Below are 23927 nucleotides of genomic sequence, written 5' to 3'. Positions count from 1 at the left end.
GCTCAATTGGGTTGAGATCAGATGACTGACTTGGCCATTCAAGAATATTCCACTTCTTAGCTTTAATAAACTCCTGGGTTGCTTTGGCTTTATGTTTTGGGTCATTGTCCATCTGTAGTATGAAACGACGACCAGTTTGGCTGCATTTGGCTGTATCTGAGCACACAGTATGGCTCTGAATACATCAGAATTTATTTGGCTGCTTCTGTCCTGTGTCACATCATCAATAAACACTAGTGACCCAGTGCCACTGGCAGCCATGCATGCCCAAGCCATCACACTGCCTCCGCCGTGTTTTACAGATGATGTGGTATGCTTTGGATCATGAGATGTACCACGCTTTCGCCATACTTTTCTCTTTCCTTCATTCTGATAGAAGTTGATCTTGGTTTCATCTGTCCAAAGAATGTTCTTCCAGAACTGTGCTGGCTTTTTTAGATGTTTTTTTAGCAAAGTCCAGTCTAGCCTTTTTATTCTTGATGCTTAGGAGTGGCTTGCACCGTGCAGTGAACCCTTTGAATTTACTTTCATGCAGTCTTCTCTTTATGGTAGATTTGGATATTGATACGCCTACCTCCTGGAGAGTGTCGTTCACTTGGTTGGCTGTTGTGAAGGGGTTTCTCTTCACCATGGAGATTATTCTGCGATCATCCACCACTGTTTTGCATTGATGAGTTCACCAGTGCTTTCTTTCTTTCTCAGGATGTACCAAACTGTAGATTTTGCCACTCCTAATATTGTAGCAATTTCTCAGATGTTTTTTTCTGTTTTTGCAGCTTAAGGATGGCTTGTTTCACCTGCATGGAGAGCTCCTTGGACCGCATGTTTACTTCACAGCAAAACCTTCCAAATGCAAGCACCACACCTCAAATAAACTCCAGGCCTTTTATCTGCTTGAGAATGACATAACGAAGGGATTGCCCACACCTGTCCATGAAATAGCCTTGGAGTCAATTGTCCAATTACTTCTGGTCCTTTTAAAAACAGGGTGGCACATGTTAAGGAGTTCAAACTCCTAAACCCTTCATCCAATTTTAATGTGGATACCCTCAAATGAAAGCTGGAAGTCTGAACTTCAACTGCATCTGAATGGTTTGGTTTAAAATTCATTGTGGTAATGTCTAGAACCAAAATTAGAAAAATGTTGTCTCTGTCCAAATATATATGGACCTAACTGTATATATTTTGCTACTCGTATTCATCTGGAACAAGTTAAGCTTGTGCTTAAGGCATACAAGCCTGATCCTCAGGCACTTATCAATAGACTGGACAGTCAAGCACGTTTCTTTATACACTAATTTGTCTATATTGTAATATTTCTGCGATATTACACCTATGTCCCTCTGGCTCAGTGGTTAGCAATCCTACACTGCAGCGGTGGGGTCATGGGTTCAAACCCCAAGAAGGATAACATCTGCAAGGAGTTTGTATATTCACCCTGTGTTTGTGTTGTTTCCTCCAGCTTCTCTGCTATCCTCACACACTCCAAAGACATACTGATAGCGAATGTAGATTGTGCGCCCCAGTGGGGACAGTGATGATAATGTCTGTAAAGAGCTGTGGAATTAATGGTGCTATATAAGGGAGTAAAATAAAAAAACAGTGGCATTTTCAGCATTAAAGGGGGCTGTCAGGTCCAAATGGATGTCTGCAGTCACTTTGTGTGACTGCAGACTTATGAATCCCCCCTGCGAATGCACTGTGAACTGCAGTGATTCACAGGTTTTGGAGCCGGGACCAGCGGGGTACATATGTGTTATACATACAGATCCTGTCCAGTGGGCACAGCCTCGGTCCATACACTTGTATGGAGCGAGGCCACGCCCTCTGGCCAGGAGTATGTATAACTCATACATACCCTCCGGTCCAGAAACAGGCAAATCCCCACAGCACACAGAGCATTTGCTGAGGGGAGAAATCATAAGTCTGCAGTCACACAGAGTGACCGCAGACTTATCAATTTGGATTGGACAAACACTAAGTAATTCTTGCTACAAATACTCTTAGGCTGTGTGTCCACGATGCGTTTTTTAAGCGTTTTTGCAGTGGCAATTCCGCTGCAGAAACACCTTAAAAAACGCTTGGTAGAAGGCCTGCCATGTTCCCCAATGATAATGTGCTATGCACATGCTGCGGAAATTTCCGCTGCGGGTTATCATTGCGGAAAAAAACGCAGCACTACCAATTATTTCGCGGAAGCGCTGCGTTTTCGCCGCCATTGACTTGCATTGGAACGCTTGGATTCCGCATCACTGCATCTGTACATGCAGAATCCAAGCGTTTCAATGTGCGGATGATACCCGAGTGTGGAGAAGAGGAGACTCTCCTCCGGACCCGGGTACCATAGAACCTGTAATAAAATAAAAAATAAAGATTATATTTACCTTCTGATGGCCCCCACTCTCCTTGTCTTCGCTTGCCAGCAGATCGCGGTGGACTGAAGGACCTGCGCTGACATCATTTAGTCATGTGACGCGTCATGCGACAGACTAAAAATCGCTTGGAAAGCGCTTGACAACCCGCATGCGGAAATGCATGTGAAGAACGCTTCACATCCGCTTGTCCCTGGCAGGAAAAACGCATGTACAATCCGCATGCGTTTTTTTATGCCAGGGAGATGCAGAAACGCTCAGGAAAAAATCCGGAGCATTTCTGCATCGTGGGCACATAGCCTTATAGTGATGTTTGTAATACCAAAGAACAAATTCTTAAAAGAATTAAAAATATAGAGGTAATGTTCATTGGTTCACTTGACATGGAAAAACCCAGTACATCAGCAGTGGCTCCTGATTCCATCACCGCGGTAGTGATTTGAATAGAATTTTAGTTGTGTGATTGACAGGCCAGCACACAGATCCTGCCGCACTGCCAACAGCTATACTTCCTTTACTGTGCCAATAACTATTTAATGCATCTAGGGACTGCATAACAAACTTTGGATTGCAGAATGATTACATTTGGCCCGAGAGGAAACACCCACTGCAGAGTGACAGCAAGTGAACTGACGTGCTGTCTCCACTCCAATCAGTGCATTTAGTGTTGGCACTGGTAGCCAGACTTTGGTGGGAGGAGCCACAGGGAGAAAATAAGTTGGCTTCACAGTACAACTAACCTGCTGTGTCCCAGTAGTGCCTCCCACAATAAAGTTTGACAACCAGTAAATGCACTCTGATTTTGAGCTGAGACATCAAGTTAGGCTGTCTCCTCTCCCAGCATAGAGCATTTACGGTCAGAACCGGATGCCAGACTTCACTGTGGGGCACTACAAGGAGACAGCGGGTTAGTTGCACTTGCGGTCTATGCTCCATTCATGGAATTTTTTGTGTATGCTCCGGGTGCCTGGCTTCAGTGGGAGGCGCCTTGAGTATAATCATATCCTCCCCTTGTAATAAAATGATCCCTCCCCCCAACCTTATCTGCTTAAAAGGGTTGCTACCTTTCAGAAAATATCTGTCCCTGGCAGCAGTTTACTAGAAAAAAACAAACCAAGTTGCACTCATTTATAGAGGCACATTTAGAATATTATCTCAGGTCAGGAATATATATAATATACACTACCGTTCAAAAGTGTGGGGTCATTTAGAAATTTCATTATTTTTGAAAGAAAAGCACTTTTTTTTTCAATGAAGCTAACATTAAATGAATCAGAAATACACTCTATACATTGTTAATGTGGTAAATGACTATTCTAGCTGCAAACGTCTTGTTTTTATTGCAATATCTACATAGGTGTATAGAGGCCCATTTCCAACAACCACCACTCCAGTGTTTTAATGGTACATTGTGTTTGCTAACTGTGTAAGAATGCTAATGGATGTTTAGAAAACCCTATAAAACCCTTGCACAAGTATGTTAGCCCAGCTGAAAACGGTTTGGCTGATTTGAGAAGCTATAAAATTGCCCTTCCTTTGAACTAGTTGAGAATCTGGAGCATTACATTTGTTTGCTCTATGAAACTCTCAAAATGGCCAGAAAAAGAGAACTGTCATGTGAAACTCGAGTCTATTCTTGTTCTTAGAATTGAAGTCAATTCCATGCGAGCGATTGCCAAAAAACTGAAGATTTCCTACAACAGTGTGTACTACTCCCTTCAGAGGAGAGCACAAACAGGCTCTAACCAGAGTAGAAAGAGAAGTGGGAGGCCCCGCTGCACAACTGAGCAACAAGACAAGTACATTAGAGTCTCTAGCTTGAGAAATCGACGCCTCACAGCTCAACTGGCAGCTTCATTAAATAGTACATGCAAAACGCCACTGTCAACATCTACAGTGAAGAGGCGACTCCGGGATGCTGGCCTTCAGGGCAAAGTGGCACAGAAAAAGCCATATCTGAGACTGGCTAATAAAAGGAAAAGATTAATATGGGCAAAAGAACACAGACATTGGACAGAGGAAGACTGGAGAAAAAAAGTTTTATACACAGACGAATCAAAATTTGAGGTGTTTGGATCACACAGAACATTTGTGAGACACAGAACTGAAAAGATGCTGGAAGAGTGGCTGACGCCATCTGGTGGAGGTAATGTGATGATCTGGGGTTGCTTTAGTGCTGGTAAAGTGGGAGATTTGTACAAGGTAAATGGGATTTTGAATAAGGAAGGCTATCACTCCATTTTGCAACGCCATGCCATACCCTGTGGACAGAACTTTATTGGAGCCAATTTCATCCTACAACAGGACAATGACCCAAAGCACACCTCCAAATTATGCATGAACTATTTAGGGAAGAAGTAGGCAGCTGGTATTCTATCTGTAATGGAGTGGCCAGCGCAGTCACCAGATCTCAACCCCACTGAGCTGTTGTGGGAGCAGCTTGACCGTATGGTACGCAAAAAGTGCCCATCAAGCCAATCCAACTTGCGGGAGGGGCTTCAGGAAGCATGGGGTGAAATTTCTCAAGATAACCTCAGCAAATTAACAGCTAGAATGCCAAAGGTCTGCAATGCTGAAATTGCTGCAAAGGGAGCATTCTTTGACACAAGCAAAGTTTGAAGGAGAAACACCAAGGTTACTTACCGGTAGCCGGTTTTTCCTGAGCCCATGACAGCACACCTTGAGAGAGGATCCGCCCCACCAAGGACAGGAAACCGTCTGAAATAAAAGGGCAGCACCTCTCCCTCGCTTCAGTTGTTTACAGAGCATTGAGAGGACCTCCCTTAACAGGTTAGGCATATAACAAACACCACAATATACATATACACACCACCCAAAACAGTGCACACCAGGGTGTGAGAAACATAGAAAAAATAGGGGGGGAAACTACGGGTGCTGTCATTGGCTCAGGAAAAACCGGCTACCGGTAAGTAACCTTGGTGTTTTTCCCTCCCCCATGACAGCACACCTTGGAGAATTTATGAGCACCCTAGGGAGGGACCACCGCCTGAAGTACCCTTCTCCCAAGGGTGAGATCAGAAGAGGACAGATCCAACCGATAGTGCTTAAAGAAGGTGGATGGAGTAGACCAAGTAGCAGCCCTACATATCTGCTCGATCGAGAAGTCTGCTCTCTCTGCCCAGGAGGTTGCGACGGCTCTGGTGGAATGAGCCCTCACATTGTCCGGGGCTGGAACCCCTGTGGACGTATAGGCTAAGCAAATGGCCTCCCTGAGCCACCTAGAGATGGTACCCTTAGACACCCCGTGACCTTTCCTACACCCTTGAAAGGCGAGGAACAAAGAATAGTCTTTCCTCCACAGACTAGTCATGTGAATGTACTGTAGCAGGGACCTCCTAACATCTAGGCTATGGAACCTGACTTCCCCTGGGTTCTTGGAATTGCTGCAGAACGAGGGTAGCACAATCTCCTGACTACGGTAAAATCTAGATACCACCTTGGGAAGGTATGCTGGATCTGGCCGCAAGGTCAGCCTATGCTCAAAGATTTGTGCGTAAGGAGGATTAACCGAGAGGGCCTGCAGATCACCCACTAGGAGGATGGTCTTAAGGGTGAGAATTTTTGGAGAGACCTTGTGTAGGGGTTCGAACGGTTCACTAGTAAGAGCGTTCAAGACTAAATTCAGGTCCCAAGGAGGAACACCCATGGACCTAACCGGTCCTGCTCGTGTCACAGGACTTGATAAACCTCGAGATCCACCTATTCCCAGCCAGATTACAATTGTAGAGTGCTCCCAAAGCTGAAACTTGAACCTTAAGGGTCCCTGTAGCTAGACCCAGGTCCCGCCCCTTTTGCAGAAATTCCAAGATCCCTCTGATCGGAGGTTTGCTCGATAGCGGGATATCTATAAACTCTAGGAATTTACCCCAAACCCTGCTATAAATCTTAGTTGTAATTGGTTTTCTGCTCCCCAATAAAGTAGAAACTAAGCCTGGCGAAAACCTCTTGCTACTCAATAGTGACCTCTCAAATTCCATGCCGAAAGATGGAACCCCCTGGCCTGGGCATGGAATACTGGTCCCTGCATGAGAAGGTCCGGCCTCTCTGGTAGAATCCAGGGATCCGACACCGACATTAGCCGAAGCAGAGAGAACCAAGGCCTCTTGTGCCAAAAAGGGGCTATCAAAATCACCCTGGCGCCTTCCTCCCGGATCTTCCTCACCACTACTGGAATCATCAATAATGGCGGAAAGGCATATGCCTTCCTGAACCCCCAAGGAATCTGGAGGGCATCTACGGCATGGGGATTTTCTGCCGGATTTAGGGAGCAAAATCTCTGCACCTTCCTGTTTGCCCTTGTGGCGAACAGGTCTATGTCTGGCTGCCCCCATAACTGGACAATCTGATGGAAGACCTCCGGGTTTAACCCCCACTCCCCCTGTCTTAGGGTATGGCGGCTTAGAAAATCTGCTTTCACGTTTTCTACCCCCTTTATGTGAAGGGCGCTGAGGGATGGGAGGTTTTGCTCTGCTAGACGAAGGATCCTGTCTGCCACCATCATCAGAGGGCGTGACCTTGTCCCTCCCTGGTGATTCACATAGGCTACTGCTGTCCCGTTGTCGGACCTGACCTGGACATGGTGACTTTGGATGTGAGGGAGGAAGCCCCTGAGGGATCTTTCTACTGCCCAAAGCTCCTTTATGTTTGAGGATGATCCCCTCTCGTGGTAAGCCCAGTGACCCTGTATTGAGAGTTCTGCCAGATGACCCCCCCATCCGGAACTGCTTGCGTCGGTCGTAATTACCCGATCTACTGGTCTGGACCACTGAACGCCTGCGGTCAGATTTCCCCTGACTGTCCACCACGAAAGGGAATCTACGACTTCTGGGGAGAGAGAGAGCCTGCCTTCTAAATGCCCGTTGCAGGACCTCTGTGCTGACAGGACCTCCCACTGAAGCCGCCTCATATGCCCCTGGGCCCACATTACTGCTGGGAGACAGGCCGTCATAGAACCCAGGAGGGACATTGCCTCTCTCAAAGACATCTCTGGAGCTTGAATGGCCTTCGAGAATAATGCAATCAACCTGCAGATTTTGTCCTCTGGGAGGAAGCAGGTTTGGTGACGAGAGTCTAGGATTAGACCCAGAAAGGTCCTGGAGGGGGTTAGTCTTGATTTTTGAAAATTCACTAACCACTCCAGCTGATGCAACACTTTCGTGACCACTAGAAGCTGACTGGAGCAGTGGGCTTCTGTTTTCCCTATTATCAAGAATTCGTCTAAATATGGCATGATCACTACATTCTTGATCCGTAGGAAGGCTGTCACTTCTGCTATTAGTTTCGTAAATATTCTCGGGGCAATGGAGAGACCAAAGGGTAGGGCAGCAAACTGAAAATGCCTCAGCTTCCCCTGAATAAACAGGGCTACTCTCAGATACCTCTGATACTCCGGATAGATTGGGACGTGATAATATGCGTCCTTCAAGTCTATTACAGCCATAAAGCAGTTGCGATGTAAGAGCTTCACTGCCGAGCTTACTGACTCCATCTTGAAAGTCTGGTTTTCTACTACTTGGTTCAGACTCCTGAGGTTGATGATAGTCCTTAAGGACCCGTTTGGTTTTTTTATCATGAATAGTGGGGAATAGAACCCCTTCCCTCTCTGTGGTGCTGGTACTTCGAGAAGGACCTGCTTTCCTACTAACTCTAACACTTCTGTTTCCAGGGCTAACTGTTCTTACTGGACCTTTCGTAGGGGGGTAACCACAAAGGTCCGCCAGGGGGTCTGGCTGAATCGGATCTTCAGGCCCCCACTGATAATTTTCAGAATCCAGGGGTTTGTTGTTATCGCGTCCTATGCTGGAAGAAAGTGGGAAAGCCTTCCACCCACTTCCAGCCTGGCGTCATTGGGAGGATCTCTTTGAACTCGAGGATGGTCCTCCAAACATGTAGCCCGACTCTTTTTTGGACTTGGCTTCCCATCTCCTTTTGTCTCCCGGAGGAAGACCCCGATTAAATTTCCTCCTCCGAAAACTAAATCTTCTTGGTTCCCCCGAAAATCCCGGGAACCCTTTGCTTTTATCGCCTGCTTTTTCTTACAGGTCTTCTAACTTTTGGCCAAACAGGAGTCTACCGTCACACGGGAGGGAGCACAGCTTCTGTTTCGAAGGTAGGTCGCCTGGGCAACCTTTGAGCCACAAGGCCCGCCTGGCTGCGTTGGATAGTCCCGCTGCCCTAGCTGACAGTCTGACCGAGTCTGCTGAAGAGTCGGCCAGGAAGGCCGATGCTGTTTGTATTAGAGGTAGATCCGCAAGTATTGCCTGTCTGGAGACCTTTTTATCTTTAAGCTGGTCTTCCAGCTGTTGGAGCCACACCATCAAGGACCTCGCCACACAGGTGCTAGCCACCGCTGGTTTTAGGCCGCCTGCCGCCGCCTCCCACGTGTGGCGCAGGAAGGAGTCAGCTCTTTTATCCAGGGCATCTTTTAGGATGCCAGAGTCCTCCAAGGGCAGGGAAGATCTTTTCGATGACCTTGCCACAGTCCCGTCCACCTTGGGGGATCTTATCCCAAGGTTCCGCATCCTTCTCTTCGAAGGGGTACCTTCTTTTGGAGAAGGAGGGTAAAGCCCCTGATCTCTCTGGTCTCCTCCATTCCAGGTCAATGAGGCCCTGAATCTTACTGTTAACCGGAAATGAGCGTCTCTTTTTCTCTCCCAAGCCCGCAAACATGATGTCCTCCCGGGATTTAGATGCTCTCTCTTCCTCCAGACCCATGGTTGATCTTACTGCCCTAACCAGTCTGTCTATATTCTCAATGGGGAAGCAGGGTCTACCGCCCACCGATGAGGAAGAGGACGATGAATCCCACTGCTCCTCGGACTGGGAGGAATCAGAAACGGAGGAAACCTCTCTACGGGGTCTTTTCTTCCCTCTAAGTAACCCTTTCAGGGACCCCTGAACTTCGGCATGTACTATGGACTTTAAATTTGCAGCAAAATCCCGGGAATTCTCAGCTATGGTTTTGGTCACACAGCCCTGGCATAGTGGTTTCTGCCACTCTACTGAGAGAGAAGCTTGGCAAAGGGCACACATTCTATGCTTTTGCTTGGCACTACTCTTCTTAGGCTCCTAAAAAAAGGAAGCACATAAGAGACTTCAAGTTACTAACCAGTGACATTCACGAAGCTCACTCACCCCCGGAGGTCACAAATGGGTGCCGGATTCGGAGGCTGCCGCGGAACTTAAGATTCCATTCTGGATGGTCCTGAGGCACTTGAAGCCTTACTCCTGCGGCTGCCACTACGATTACTCGAGCGGCTGTCTGTATGCGATGCATCCCTCTGCTTTTTCTGTTGCTGAGGGGGGGGAGGGTAAGCTGCTGCTCCTGGCTATCCGGGTCAGCCATGTTTCAGAAGCGCACCACGCTTCCAGGATAGCTCCCCCCCTTAAAAATAGGGCCATCCAGCCTCCTCCGGTCTGTGGGCCCTCCCCCTTCCTCAGGCCGGAGCTCCGTCGAAAAAAAACAGGCCTGGAATGCTACGATGGGCGCCGCCATCTTGGATCGGCACCGCCTCCTGAAGTCACCCAGCGCCGCTCCCAGCATGCCCTGCGCCGTGACGTCAGGCGCGTCACACCAGGAAGAGTTCCACACTGCAGGGGGAGGACGGTGCCGCGGTCTCCGGGAGGACAGAGCCTGCCTCACCGCGTGAGCCTCGCTCGGCGCAGAGACCCCAGGGGAAGCTGCGGACGGCGCTTCTGGGATACTGAACCCGGTGCACAGGCCAGTGCCCGCTCTTCCACACCGGGACAGCCCCAGGTAAGTCTTCTTTCTTCCAGACAGGTTCCCCATCAAGGACAGGAAACCAACTGAAGCGAGGGAGAGGTGCCGCCCTTTTATTTCAGACGGTTTCCTGTCCTTGGTGGGGCGGATCCTCTCTCAAGGTGTGCTGTCATGGGGGAGGGGAGAAATTATTCTTTCTAACAAAAATCTTTATTTCTAACCTTAATGTCTGGACTATATTTTCTAATCACTTTGCAACTAATTTGATAAATAAAAGTATAAGTTTTCATGGAAAATACAAAACTGTCTGGGTGACCCCAAACTTTTGAACGGTAGTATGTGTATATATATAATATAATATATATATATATATACATACATATATATATATATATATATATATATATATATATATATATATATATATACACACAGTACAGACCAAAAGTTTGGACACACCCTCTCATTTAAAGATTTTTCTGTATTTTCATGACTATGAAAATTGTACATTCACACTGAGGGCATCAAAACTATGAATTAACACATGTGGAATTATATATTTAAAAAAAAGTGTGAAACAACTGAAATATGTCTTATATTCCAGGTTCTTCAAAGTAGACACCTTTAGGTTTGATGACTGCTTTGCACACTCTTGGCATTCTCTTAATGAGATTCAAGAGCTAGTCACCAGAAATGGTCATCCAACAATCTTGAAGGAGTTCCCAGAGATGCTTAGCACTTGTTGGCCCTTTTGCCTTCACTCTGCGGTCCAGCTCACCCCAAACCATCTCGATTGGGTTCAGGTCTGGGGACTGTGGAGGCTAGGTCATCTGGTCCTAGCACCCCATCACTCTCCTTCTTGGTCAAATAGCCATTACACAACCTGGAGGTGTGTTTGGGGTCATTGTCCTGTTGAAAAATAAATGATGGTCCAACTAACCGCAAACCGGATGGAATAGCATGCCGCTGCAAGATGCTGTGGTAGCCATGCTCGTTCAGTATGCCTTCAATTTTGAATAAATCCCCAACAGTGTCACAAGCAAAGCACCCCCACACCATCACACCTCCTCCTCCATGCTTCACGGTGGGAACCAGGTATGTAGAGTCCATCCGTTCACCTTTTCTGCGTCGCACAAAGACACAGTGGTTGGAAGCAAAGATCTCAAATTTGGATTCATCAGACCAAAGCACAGATTTCCACTGGTCTAATGTCCATTCCTTGTGTTCTTTAGCTCAAACAAGTCTCTTCTGCTTGTTGCCTGTCCTTAGCAGTGGTTTCCTAGCAGCTATTTTACCATGAAGGCCTGCAACACAAAGTCTCCTCTTAACAGTTGTTGTAGAGATGTGTCTGCTGCTAGAACTCTGTGTGGCATTGACCTGGTCTCTAATCTGAACTGCTGTTAACCTGCAATTTCTGAGGCCGGTGACTCGGATAAACTTATCCTCAGAAGCAGAGGCGACTCTTGGTCTTCCTTTCCTGGGGCAGTCCTCATGTGAGCCAGTTTCTTTGTAGCGCATAATACAAATTCTAACAGTCTATTCAGTAGGACTACCAGCTGTGTATCCACCACACTTCTGCACAACAGAACTGATGGTCCCAACCCCATTTATAAGGCAAGAAATCCCACTTATTAAACCTGACAGGGCACACCTGTGAAGTCAAAACCATTTCCGATGACTACCTCTTGAAGCTCATCAAGAGAATGCCAAGAGTGTGCAAAGCAGTCATCAAAGCAAAAGGTGGCTACTTTGAAGAACCTAGAATATAAGACATATTTTCAGTTGTTTCACACTTTTTTGTTAAGTATATAATTCCACATGTGTTAATTCATAGTTTTGATGCCTTCAGTGTGAATGTTCAATTTTCATAATCATGAAAATGCAGAAAAATCTTTAAATGAGGTGTGTCCAAACTTTTGGTTTGTACTAATATATATATATATAGAACTGACCAGCACATCCTAATGTGAACAGGTGCAAGCTGCAGAAACTGAATAAGATATATAAAAGGAAAGCGCAGCAGCACTCCATTATGGCCAAAATACATAAAGACAATAAAGATGTTTGATTTAAACTGTTATTACTCAATGACCTTTACTTACAAAAAACGGAGGTTCTTAGCGCATAAATTGGCGAATTCATGTGTGCCCATCAACCGCTGCAAGGTGACCGCCCATCTGATGGGTACTTCTCTGCCTACATGCCTCTCTTGGGCTACAAGCCTATAACTCCGTTTTTTGTAAGTAAAGTTCATTGAGTAATAACACAGTTTAAATCAAACGTTTTTATTGTCTCTATGTATTTTGGCCATAATGGAGTGCTGCTGCGCTATGTATATATTTTATTATTACACTATATATTTATTTTTAACGTTTTCAATTGTGCACCTTATTTTATTCAAAGATCTATTAATTAAAATATACTTTGTGGAAAACCCCTTTAGCTCTGGCTAATCAAAAGCCACGCTAGGGATGCAAGAATATGAGATCCTCAGGCCTCCTGTCCAGCCTGGACAACCCCCGAACACTGGACCAGAGTCCTGTGAATCGATCCACTCATCTCTAGTCCCAACCGTCCCAAAGCGGGACAGGCACAGATTTGGGCCTACACCCTGTAGTCCTAGGCAGTCTGCTGAATGTCCCTCACTGTCTCTCTGACATCTCCTCCTGCCAAGGTAAAAACCTGTAAATTGCTGTGGCTTGGTCAAAATTTGCCATGGTACTCTGCCTAATTTATCCTTCTTTCTGTTCTGTAACAGCCAGAAAGATAAAACACAAAATTTGAGCTTGGTTTAAGATGGTAAACATGCAGCACATAAGTGCAAGTTTCACAATGGCCATAAATCAGAAAAACCTACAAGAAGCAAAATGAAAATAAACCCTGCTGTAAATAAATACAAAGCAAGTGCATTTAAATAAAATAGGGTTCTTAGTAACACTGTTTTTGATCAAAAATAGTATGAAAGCTATCCCACCAGCGACAAGGTGAACCCATTCGGCATAGAACCTACTGTCTAATATTACAGCCAGAAAGATGTAATATGTCAACAAAATCATAGTGCCCCACAGACGAAGAAAAAAAGACACCCTGACACCATCCATCATCAGATCTTCCAAACAGAGCAGACACCACTCCCGGAGGGTGCTAGAAGGGGAGTGTGCCTCGGTTTACGGATTATCACTGCGGAAAAAAACGCAACACTACCAATTATTTCGCGGAAGCGCTGCGTTTTCGCCGCCATTGACTTGCATTAGAACGCATGGATTACGCATCGCTGTATATGTAGATGTGCATTCCATGCGTTCTAATGTGCGGGTGGTACCCAGGTCTAAAGAAGAGGAGACTCTCCTCCGGACCCGAGTACCATAGAACCTGTAAAAAAATAAAAATAAAATAAAAATATACTTACCTTCTGGCGGCCCGCGGTGCGCTCCTCCTCGCATGCCGGCAGTTCGCAATGTACTGAAGGACCTGCACTGACGTCATAGTCATGTGACGGGTCACGCGACGCTGACGTCGGCAGGTCATTCAGTGTAACGCTGCCGGCAAGGGAGAACGGAGGGAAGTAGGACACCGGGAGCCATCAGAAGGTAAGTATATATTTATTTTTTACCATTCTTTCGGTCACAGTATATAAATCCATGCCGTTTGCATGGATTTATATAGTGTGACCAAGTTGACAAGCACTTTCCAAGTGATGCTAAAATCGCTTGGAAAGCGCTTGTCAATCTGCATGCGGAAATGCATGTGAAGAACGCTTCACTTCCGCTTGTCCCTGGCAGGAAAAATGCATGTACAATCCGCATGTGTTTTCTTCTGCCAGGGAGATGCAGAAACGCTGAGGAAAAAATCAAGAGCATTTCTGCATCGTGGGCACATAGCCTTAGGCTATGTTCACACAACGCGTTTTTTTTCTGCAGGCAAAGCCTCCTCTTTTGGCAGTAAAGCAGCCATCTACAAAAAGCAGGTTTTGCAGTGTTTTTATGGTGTCTTGTGCGTGCTGATAAGGTTTAAAGGGGTATTCCCAGCTCCAAGATCCTATCCCAATATTTAGTAGGTGTAATAATAATATTATCAAATACCTCCAATTAGAAATGTGTATTTTTCCTGATTCGCGATCTTTCCTCATGTGCAGGCGTTGCAGGACCTTGGGTATCCATGGTTATGTCCACTGATAAAGTCACAGTTAGCTAGTTGCTAGTGGTCGGAACCATGGATACCTAAGGTCCTGTGATGCCTGCACATGAGGTAGGAGAGATAGAAATATATAGTATTTTTGATAAGCTATCTCTCCTACCTCATGTGCAGGCATCACAGGACCTTAGGTATCCATGGCTCCGACCACTAGCAACTAGCTAACTGTGACTTTATCAGTGGACGTAACCATGGATACCCAAGGTCCTGCAACGCCTGCACACGAGGAAAGATCGCGAATCAGGAAAAATACACATTTCTAATTGGAGGTATTTGATAATATTATTATTACACCTACTACATATTGGGATAGGATCTTGGAGATGGGAATACCCCTTTAATGCCCTCCAAAAAAAACACAATGCAACTTCCTTCGTTTTTTTTTTTTTTTTTTTGCACCAAAAACACAGCAAAACCTGATACCTGCGTTTTTACACTTAGTCATTGATTTCTATTTGTGAAAAGACACTGCAAAAACGATGAAAGTGACAAGCTGCAGTTTTCCAATTCAGTCAGGAAAATAATCTGTGTGCATGAGATTTCTGAAATCTCAGACTTTGCTGGTACTGTAAAAAGCAGCCTAAGGCTGCGTTCACACATTGCGTATTTTGAAAAAGCGCGTGCGAAAATACGCAATGTGCCTTGTGTCTGCCAGCAAAGTGGATGGGAAATTCACTTTGCTGTTCAGACACTGTGTGATTTTACGCAGCGCGAAAGCGCAGCAGCGTAAAGAATTGGCATGTCAATTCTTTACGCCGCTGCGTCCTGCGCTTTCTCCTATTGTGCCCATTATAAGCGATGGAATTACGCAGCGGTGTTCACACACTGCATAATTCCAGCGCTTTTTTATGGAGGCGCAGGAGAAACTATGGATACTCACCTATCCGATGGATGGGAGAGCCGTCCAGTCCGGTCCCGCGCTTCCAGTATCTGCCGGTGAAGCGATCAGTTGTTAGCTAACCGGCTTCCGGTCAGCTGATTACAAGCCGGTCACGTGACAGTCAGCTGATCGCTTCACGGCAGATGCTGGAAGCCGCAGGACCGGACGCCTCTCCCATCCATCAGATAGGTGAGTATCCATAGTTTTTTTCTTTTAAAGCAGTGTATGTACTGCAGCCAGAAGCTGTCTGTACATACACTGCTAGGGGGACACTCACACACCCGACACATAGACGCACAGTACATTACACATACAGACACATAAATTACATTACATACAGGTGTCCATCCTCCTCGCACTTCATTTTCTCCTGCACCTCCGTAAAATAAACGCAGGAAAAACCGCAGTGTGTGAATGGAGGTGTTTTTTTTACCTGCGTAAAAAAAAAGCAGGTAAAAAAAGCAGGAAATACGCGCACGTAAAAAAACGCAGGGAAATACTTAATGTGTGAATGCAGCCTAAAATTTGAGTTCAAAAGCGCAACATGTGAACATAGCCTAAAGCACCACTCCAGCATTGCTTTTTTCCAGCAGTGGAGTGGTGCTTTGAATTAATCTTTGCCTTTAAAAAAATGAATTAAGAAATAAAATTACTTTCAGACCCCTTTGTTTCTTTTTTAGTACATTGTATGGTAAAATAAAAGGGGTCGTTCAAGATTACAACTCAGCACACAAAACACAAGCCCTCCTAGCAGAAAAACAAGTCATAAAAACTGCCAAATCCTTAAGGAGTTATTTATTTTTTTTCCATTAGTTTCTAGTTTGTGGAGTTATGAAATAGATGGTGAATGTACAGCTATATAAAAGGGGCCACAATCTGCCACAGGGGGCTGGGGACCCTGATCCGGGCATTAGATGACAGCTGTTTAGCTAGGCAGCACAATGAGAGGCTCTCTAAGAGCTTTTCTGAAGAAACCCTGGCAGGATTCCCCTCACAGCAGCAGCACAGTCCTTGTGCCCGGTGACACATCCTCCCTCCGCTCTTCCCGCCATTTTCTGTCAGCGCGCCAGCTCCCCTCCCAGGAAACCGTTACACGCACCGCCCCCTGATTTCTTGCGATTCATCACACGTTACAAGAATTGCTTCCACTTCCCGTAAAGTGCCGCATCCTCAGCCCGCCCTGTCCTGAGTGTCCACGCGAAATCCCGCCTCAGACACTAGCTACAGCTCGGCTCCCTCCCCGTCCTGAGCTGCAATGGCGCGCCCATCCCGTTACACAAGTTGTCAGTAACCCCGCCCCGTGTCCTGGCCACGCCCACCACACCCTGCTATTTACCGCTCTGCCGGCCGGCCGTTATCACTCTGCTCTTGGCTGTCCGGTCTCTGTCACCATGGTCCGATATATCGAGAATCTGGTAAGCTGGAGAGCGGCCGGCGATGATCGCGGCTCACTGACCGGCTTCTTGTGCCATGTGACTAGTCATGTGGGAGAAGCCGGCTGCCATTAGGCTGTATAGAATGCCTTCACTATAGTCTGGGCTCCTATGGACTGGCATGTGATCAGTTACTAACTTGTGGCTGGGCTTCTATGATCTGCTGGAAGGAGCCGGCTTCCTAAAGCCAGATGGCTTGTGCTCAGGAGCTGAGCTTGTCATGTGCTGCATTTGTTATCCTGTATGTCTGTACAGTCCCTGATCAGTGATCAGCTCTGCTACATGTGTATGGAGGAGTACCGGCCATCACATAGGAGAGCAATGACTGTCCTGAAGCCGGCACACCCTGCCTGTGCTAGTGCAGGAGCTACCACTGTAAACTGTGCTGTCAGATGACCTGCAGGATCTGCAAGGCAGGCATGACTCTGCAGATCCTGGAGGCATCAGCCATCTCCTGCCTGGCCTTCCATGGAGGTCCTACCTGTAGGCTGGAGCTGGATACTGCCGCCCTATAGGAGCACTCCATCCATGCAGTATATAAAGGGGATCTCTGAATAATAGAAGGATAGCAAGGCATAAAATGCAGCTGATCATGTCACAGATGTTGCTTTGGTTGATCTCCTCTGCTGATCACTGTCATCAGACATATTTGTTATATGATGAATAGTAGAGTTCTATGACCGACTCATTGATGAGAAGAGAGATAGATAGATATATATTTATATAGATAGATAGAGATATATTTATAATTTGCTTTTCCTTTTAATCAAATTTCTACAGGCATTGATTACTGGGATTTTCCTGGCCCAAATCTCTTTAAGAGATTTGATCAATAGAACGGAGGCCAGTTTCAGTGTTTCGTGGTCTGTGTACGGACTGGCCATGGTCATGTGAGACCTGCCACTAGCCCACAATCAGACATTGAACCTTGGATGAGTGACTCTGGTAGAAGCCCCCATACAGATAGCTATGCACTGTACAGTCATACTGCCAGTTTCGGATTGGGATGCCAAGGGCCCACCAGAAACTAACTCCCGGGCCATACTTTATCTGCTACATGCAAATGTGACATTATCCTCAATCACAAATGTATATAACAATGAACTGAGTAGATTGTTAAATGAATAAGATGTCGCCTTTGTCTGTAAGTAATGATTCAAGTATATTGTGCTAAGTACTGCTCCTATGAGAGGGTGGTGGCCCACCGGAGGATTCTCTAGTTCTCCTGTGGCCAGTCCAAGCCTGCCTACAGTCATCTCTCCTGTGACTCCTGGCGGCTGCTTATCTTGAATTAAAGGATCCGCCATTGGCAATCAGACCTGCCAGACCCTTCTTTCTCCTGACCTCATGTGGGAGTCTAGAGGCCCCCGTGCACATTAGGCTCTGTTCATATGTACACTTATGATCTGTTTGTAAAGGATTAAGGAAGGGGGGCGGACAAAGTTTCCACTTTTGAACAAATCTAACTTTAGAGAACAAAACCTTGATCTTTTTCAAAAGACACTTGTAATGAATCTACTTTTACGCTCTCCTGTTATGTTCTGGGCATGCTCAGTGCAACTGATCTGTTCACTGTTCTCAGATCAAGTGAGCATCTGTTATAATCTATTTGTCACCTACTTAAATGTTAAAAAATACAGATCCATTTGCTAACCTTATATTTTTTTTTTGACTGGCAAAATAGTTCTACAGACTTTGATTTTTGATCAAGCTCAAAAACAGATCACAGCTGGACAGGAGGCAAACTGAAGACCCTTTCTGTTTCACTTCAATGAATGGGTCCAGAACATTTTATCTCCATTTTAGTGATCCAAAAACCAAAATAACTACTTGACATGTGAACAGAGCCTTAGGCCTCACTCTGACGTCAGTTGCTTTTATTTTTTGATGTACGAGGAAAACGGCCAGTGATGGCGCCGCTCACAGGCATTATCAGCAACGTAAGGTAATTACAAAAAGTCTTAGGGGCCCCGAGGGGTGGGGGTGGGGGTACATTGGGGGGGAGGGCAATCTAAAGTGTATGGGGACCTTAAATTTACACATTTCCAATTTGTATATTGCAAACCTGACACATGATACAGGACTGCAGACTGACGCTGCCAGCCGTATCAGCTGCCGGTAGGCTGTGTATGTAGCCAATGGGATCACTGCATAGGGCCCTATGAATATTCTAGGTGAGCGTCGCTCTCATGAACAATGGGTTTGGGGGGTGGGGGGGAGAATTGAGCTGATGTCCTTAGTGATTGTTATTTTGGACTAGTTTACATAAATTGCACCAGGCCCAAATACATTTATGGTGGTATTAACACATAAGGAATATACATATGTATCAGATCTAATATACACCAAGTGTGTGGTCACAAATAAACAATCAATATTATCCCATTGGTTAAATTCACATTATTAATAAGCCTGACCACAGTGAACAAATGCTGTCATCACATATAGGTATAGCTACGTAGAAAATAAGCAATATTCCATTGGTTTGATGCACATAATTAATAACCCTGACCACGAGGAATCCAAGCTGTCATCACATAAGAGTCAGTATATAAAAGGACAGCAGCTACACATGCAAACCTACTGCAGTCAATATGCAATAGAAAACCTCCTAGTCAGAGGGAGCAAGATAAACTAGTGCACTATGTATGCTACCAGCGGGGCCCACCCCATGCATATCATGATAGGATGTAAGAAAGTCCTCACATGGGAGCCCCCCATCCCATCTGCAAACACAAGCCCACGTGTCTCGCTGCACTCGGCTGCTTCCTCAGGGAAAGTGCGGGGGTGTATCCCAGGTGCCCTATGAGAAACTATGAAGGACCACCAAGTACGGTGGTCACAGTTGTCCAGGAATTGTGGCAGAAAGCGCTTGTGTGAAACAGGCTTATCAAAGGTTTCAGCCCCCAGCAGAAAAATATATGCAACAGCTAAGCCACGTTACAGAATGACCTCTACACTGAAAATTCTAGTTATTTATTTTTTTGCTAAGTCTGATTGAGGCTTTGTGAATCATTATTGACTTGTTTTTGTACTGCACTTAGATGCAGAAAATGTAATGATCTAAAAATGGCTTTGCTACAATACACTGCTGCCACAACCAAAAGTTGCTTACAGTAAGTGGTTTTTTTTTTTTTTTTTTTTTAACAGTACATATTGTTCTTTTGTGACTTCTTTGCAGTTATTACTGGTTGACTTAAAGGGGTTGTCCACTACTCTCCCTCTCCCTCCCCCCTCCCATGTATCCCCCCCACGGCCCCGAAGACTTCTTGTAAATACCTTCTGTTGCTGATAATGCCTATGAGCGGCGCTATCACTGGCCACTCACAGGCATCACATGACCCCCGGGGGTCACTATCTTCCTGGTTCCGCAGTGGCTGCTGGGTTGTGGGCAGGGTTATTCCCCTGCGTCACAGCCGGCATCCACCACGCGCTATGCCTCTCCCCATTCATTGGGAAAGTGCGCGGTGGATGCTGGGTGTGATGCGGGGGTGACCCTGCCCACAACCCAGCAGCCACTGCTGGGACCTCACCGCTGAATCACGCCTCACTTGTCGTTACGTCAGTGCGGGGGTCACATGATGCCTGTGAGCGGCCACCGATAGCGCCACTCACAGGCATCATCAGCAACCGAAGGTATTTACAATAAGTCTTAGGGGCCCGGGGGGATACATTGTCGGGGGGGACAACTTGGTGGACTACTTCTTTAAAGAGAACCTGTCATCAGGATGTTATGCCCCAGACTAATGGCATGTATTTTACCATGCTCTAATGCTGAGTAAATCCTTGCCTTTAGTAATCAGTTTTAGAGATGTACATAGTTGAAATTGTATGTTAGTGGTGGGTGGACGTTGCACTTCCAGCTTACCTGCCTTTCCTCCTATTACCCGCAGGCTTCCTGTCTGACTGGTCACAGAAATATGAGCAACCAGTCAGGCGGCGGGCGTGGAATACGGGAGAAAGGAGAGCAGTAAGACCACATTCACACATTCAGTAATTATAAGGCAAAACCAGGAGTGGGTAAAAAATGCAGAAGTGGTGACATGTTTCTATAAGGCCACATTCAGTATCTGTTCCTCTCCTGGTTTTGGCTTATAAATACGGAGGTAAAATACTGATCAAATACTGAATGTGTGAACATGGCCTAAGTGTAATGCACACCCGCATCACTGTAACTCATTAGCATGCAATTTCACCTATGGATTTCTCTAAAACAGCGAAATGTGTTTCTACAAGGGAGGTAATGATTAAATCAACATTAAAGCACTTTTACATGTATGCCATCACTTTAGGCTATATATAACATTCTTATAACAGGTTCTCTTTAAAAAATGACCTGTCACTTGCTCAAAAAAATTGAGCGAAATACCTTGTGGAGGGGGGATCCTAATTCTGTGTTTTTTGTTTCAGTTTTGCGCGATGTCTCGCTGCTGCAGAGAGATTCACGTTTGTTGTTTTTGGCACACACAATGTGAAATCTCTGCTTGTAGTAAAACTGGGAATTTATTCAGTTTCTCTGGGGGAAGGGGTGGACTTTCACCCCTCCCTCCAATCACAGCTCAGCAGTGTATGAATCTGATAGACTGCTAGATCAGATGTTGAGTTGTGATTGGCAGTGCCTGGAAGTTAGGCTGAAAGCACACAACCCCACAGGTAACTGAAGAAACGTCTAGTTGCACTGCAAGCAGAGATTTCACATTCTACGCTTCAGGAGAAACAAATGTGAATATACCTGCAATGGAGTGAAACAGCTCAAAATGGAGAACTGCAGAATCGGGGTAGCTCAGGGATTTTTGAGTAAGCGAACGGTCCTCTGCGAAGGACACTGACAATTGGGTAATAAAGTATTACCTATTGAAGCCCCTACTGCTCCAGTGCTTCCTCTCTACTGCTCCCTGTGGGTCTATGATGTCTTCTCTACAACATGTGACTGCTGCTGCCATTCACTATGGTAATACGGTCTACCTTTAGAAGCAACACAGGAAGCCCTAGAGCAGTAGGGTCTTCAAAAGGTAACTAATATTTATGTCTCTCAAGCTTTACCTTATTTTGAGCCAATTTTTTGAATAATGACCACTTTTTTTTTTTTTAAAGGGAATCTGTTTTTTAAGAAAAAAAACCCTATTAATCTGAAGATATGGGATTAATAGCTTTCTAAACCTGTGTGGCTGCTGCACTGGAAGCAGGACTTCAGGGAGGAAATTAAAGGGAATGTGTCACCACTTTGGAGATATCAGACCTCTACTATGGCCATACAGGGTATAGAAAAGTAAATCTATACATACCTGTATGGCCCATAGTAGAGGTTTGATTGCAGAGAAAAGCGCTTTAATCAATTCTGTTTTGTACAGGCTTGGCGTCCGGGGGATGCCAAGTAATCCCTGCCTATGTGATTATTTAAATTCCCTGCCTATATACTTAATTATCATATTCCCCCCTCCCCTGTGATGTGCACTGTGCTCCCTGACTTCCCGGGCATGCGCAAAGCACCGCTCACATAGAATGTGGTTTGCTTCATCCTGGCTCCGTCTCTCTGTGCTCTTCGCTGCAGGTTTCTATTGTGCAGGTGGTCTGATAACTCCAAAGTGGTGACAGATTCCCTTTAACTTTATTCTTCCAGGTAGTCTCTGCTTTCAGTCATAAAGGTGCGGTCAGTGGCTTCAGTCACTACTCAGTACATGGTGAGAGGTTGCTGAAACCATGTCTGGTACTGACTGACAGCCGGCTCCGCAGTGCATCAGTACAGAGGGAGCTGTCAGTCTGTGTCAGGGGAGCGGTTACACCTGCTGCTCACTATGTGCTGAGAGGTGACTGACGCTGCATCGGCCATGCCTCTGACTGAAAGCCTGAGCCTGGCAGGAGAAATAAAGATCACTTCCTCCTAGCAGCCAGACTTTCAGTTCAGCGGCCGCATGGCTTTAGAACACTATTAACCTGAATATTAACCCCTGCAGGAAATGGCTTTTTAGGATATGACCGCTTCCCTTCATGGCTGTGTGGTCTTGGGAGGTGTGAAAAGATGTTTTCACTATTTAGACTGGCGCTGTTCTTCAGTAGTCTGCACTGCGCCCACTGCCAGTCTGCAGAGATCAACTTCTGGCGTCATTTGAACACTGCAGAAAGTCACCAGTGCTGACGGCAAAGAACTGGCACCAGTCCAGTATCTTTATTTTTTTCGGTTTGCATCCTTGGACCCATTACAAATGGGTTGTCCAGTAGTGACAGCAACTTTACAGGGGAATAACAGAAGAATTGAGCATTTTGATGCTCTATAATTGTTCTCATGGGAAATGCATGCATTTACAATACAGACATGTCAGGACTCCTGATTCTGGAGGTGTACGGGGTCTTCTTTAAAAAGAACCCATCAGCTGATTCATGCTGCTGGAACCATGGGCAGCCTGAAGTCGAGAGGTGCTGCCCATAGTTCCTGCATTCCGTATATCTGTTTGAAACATTGCAGACTTCCAAAGTAAACAAAAAACATCTTTTAGACCCTGGCATACTTGCATTATTTTTTTTTTTTTTTCTGAATTCCTATTGGACGTCTCTTGCGGCAGAAAATTTAACGTATAACATAGTGGTGAATTTCAAGCTGCCAGAAGAATGGACCAGTCCCTTCTTTAAGCTGCTGTACGACTTTTGAAGACTAAGGCGATAAAGTTACCAAAGCTGGAACATGTGCACAGAAAGTCCTTTTTGCAGCGCTTTTTCAGGCTGAATCTGCCTGATAAAGGTGTGTGCTTGTACTCAAGCAAAGTTTAAAGCGCTGACAGGGATTTGGTGACTAGTTCAAGAGGCATATCTCGCAGGGTCTTAACACCTGCTGAGTTAAGGCCCCGTCGCACATAACGAGATAGCTAGCGAGATCGTTGATGCGTCACGGTTTTTGTGACGCAATAGCGATCTTGCTAGAGATCTCGTTATGTCTGACAGGTAGCAACGATCAGGCCCCTGCTGTGGGATCGTTACAAAGCTTCCTGGACCATTCCTTTGTCGTTGCGCTCCCGCTGGGCAGTGTGCATCGCTGTATCAATGACCTCGTTAGCGATTCAGAACTGAGACACGTAGGCGTGCATAAATTGGACTTTTCCGTGCCCCTCGTCCCCGATTGGTGGTCGCTACAGCGTTCTCATTTTCCACCGTGCATAAAGAAGGCAACAGAATAGCGATTCCATCCTTTGTTTCTGACCTCGTGCTTGATTGCAGATCCTAGCAGAATTCTCCGCGCTGTTAATATCCGTTCATTCGACTGAGTCCTGATTTTGCGGATTGTTGTAGCGTTCTCCGGCTGTGACTGGCTGTAC

The 23927-nt window shown here is 45.9% G+C and overlaps 1 protein-coding gene across 1 annotated transcript in view; it reads left to right on the top strand.

Moving 5' to 3' along the window:
* The first annotated feature begins 16403 nt into the window (after positions 1-16403).
* The window catches only part of LOC141210244 (thioredoxin-like), a 31261-nt gene continuing 23737 nt past the window's right edge, over positions 16404-23927 (top strand). Inside the window, exon 1 of the mRNA XM_073664722.1 lies at positions 16404-16602. Within this exon, the coding sequence (XP_073520823.1) occupies positions 16579-16602 (24 nt within the window). The 5' untranslated portion in view covers positions 16404-16578. The remainder of the gene's footprint in view (positions 16603-23927) is intronic.

Source organism: Phyllobates terribilis, unplaced genomic scaffold (assembly GCF_046119375.1).
Source record: "Phyllobates terribilis strain yellow unplaced genomic scaffold, ASM4611937v1 Scaffold_1__5_contigs__length_1240528914, whole genome shotgun sequence".
In the NCBI taxonomy this organism is placed as follows: domain Eukaryota; kingdom Metazoa; phylum Chordata; class Amphibia; order Anura; family Dendrobatidae; genus Phyllobates; species Phyllobates terribilis.
Note: the sequence above shows the minus strand (reverse complement) of the source record. Positions and strands in the feature narration are given on the sequence as shown.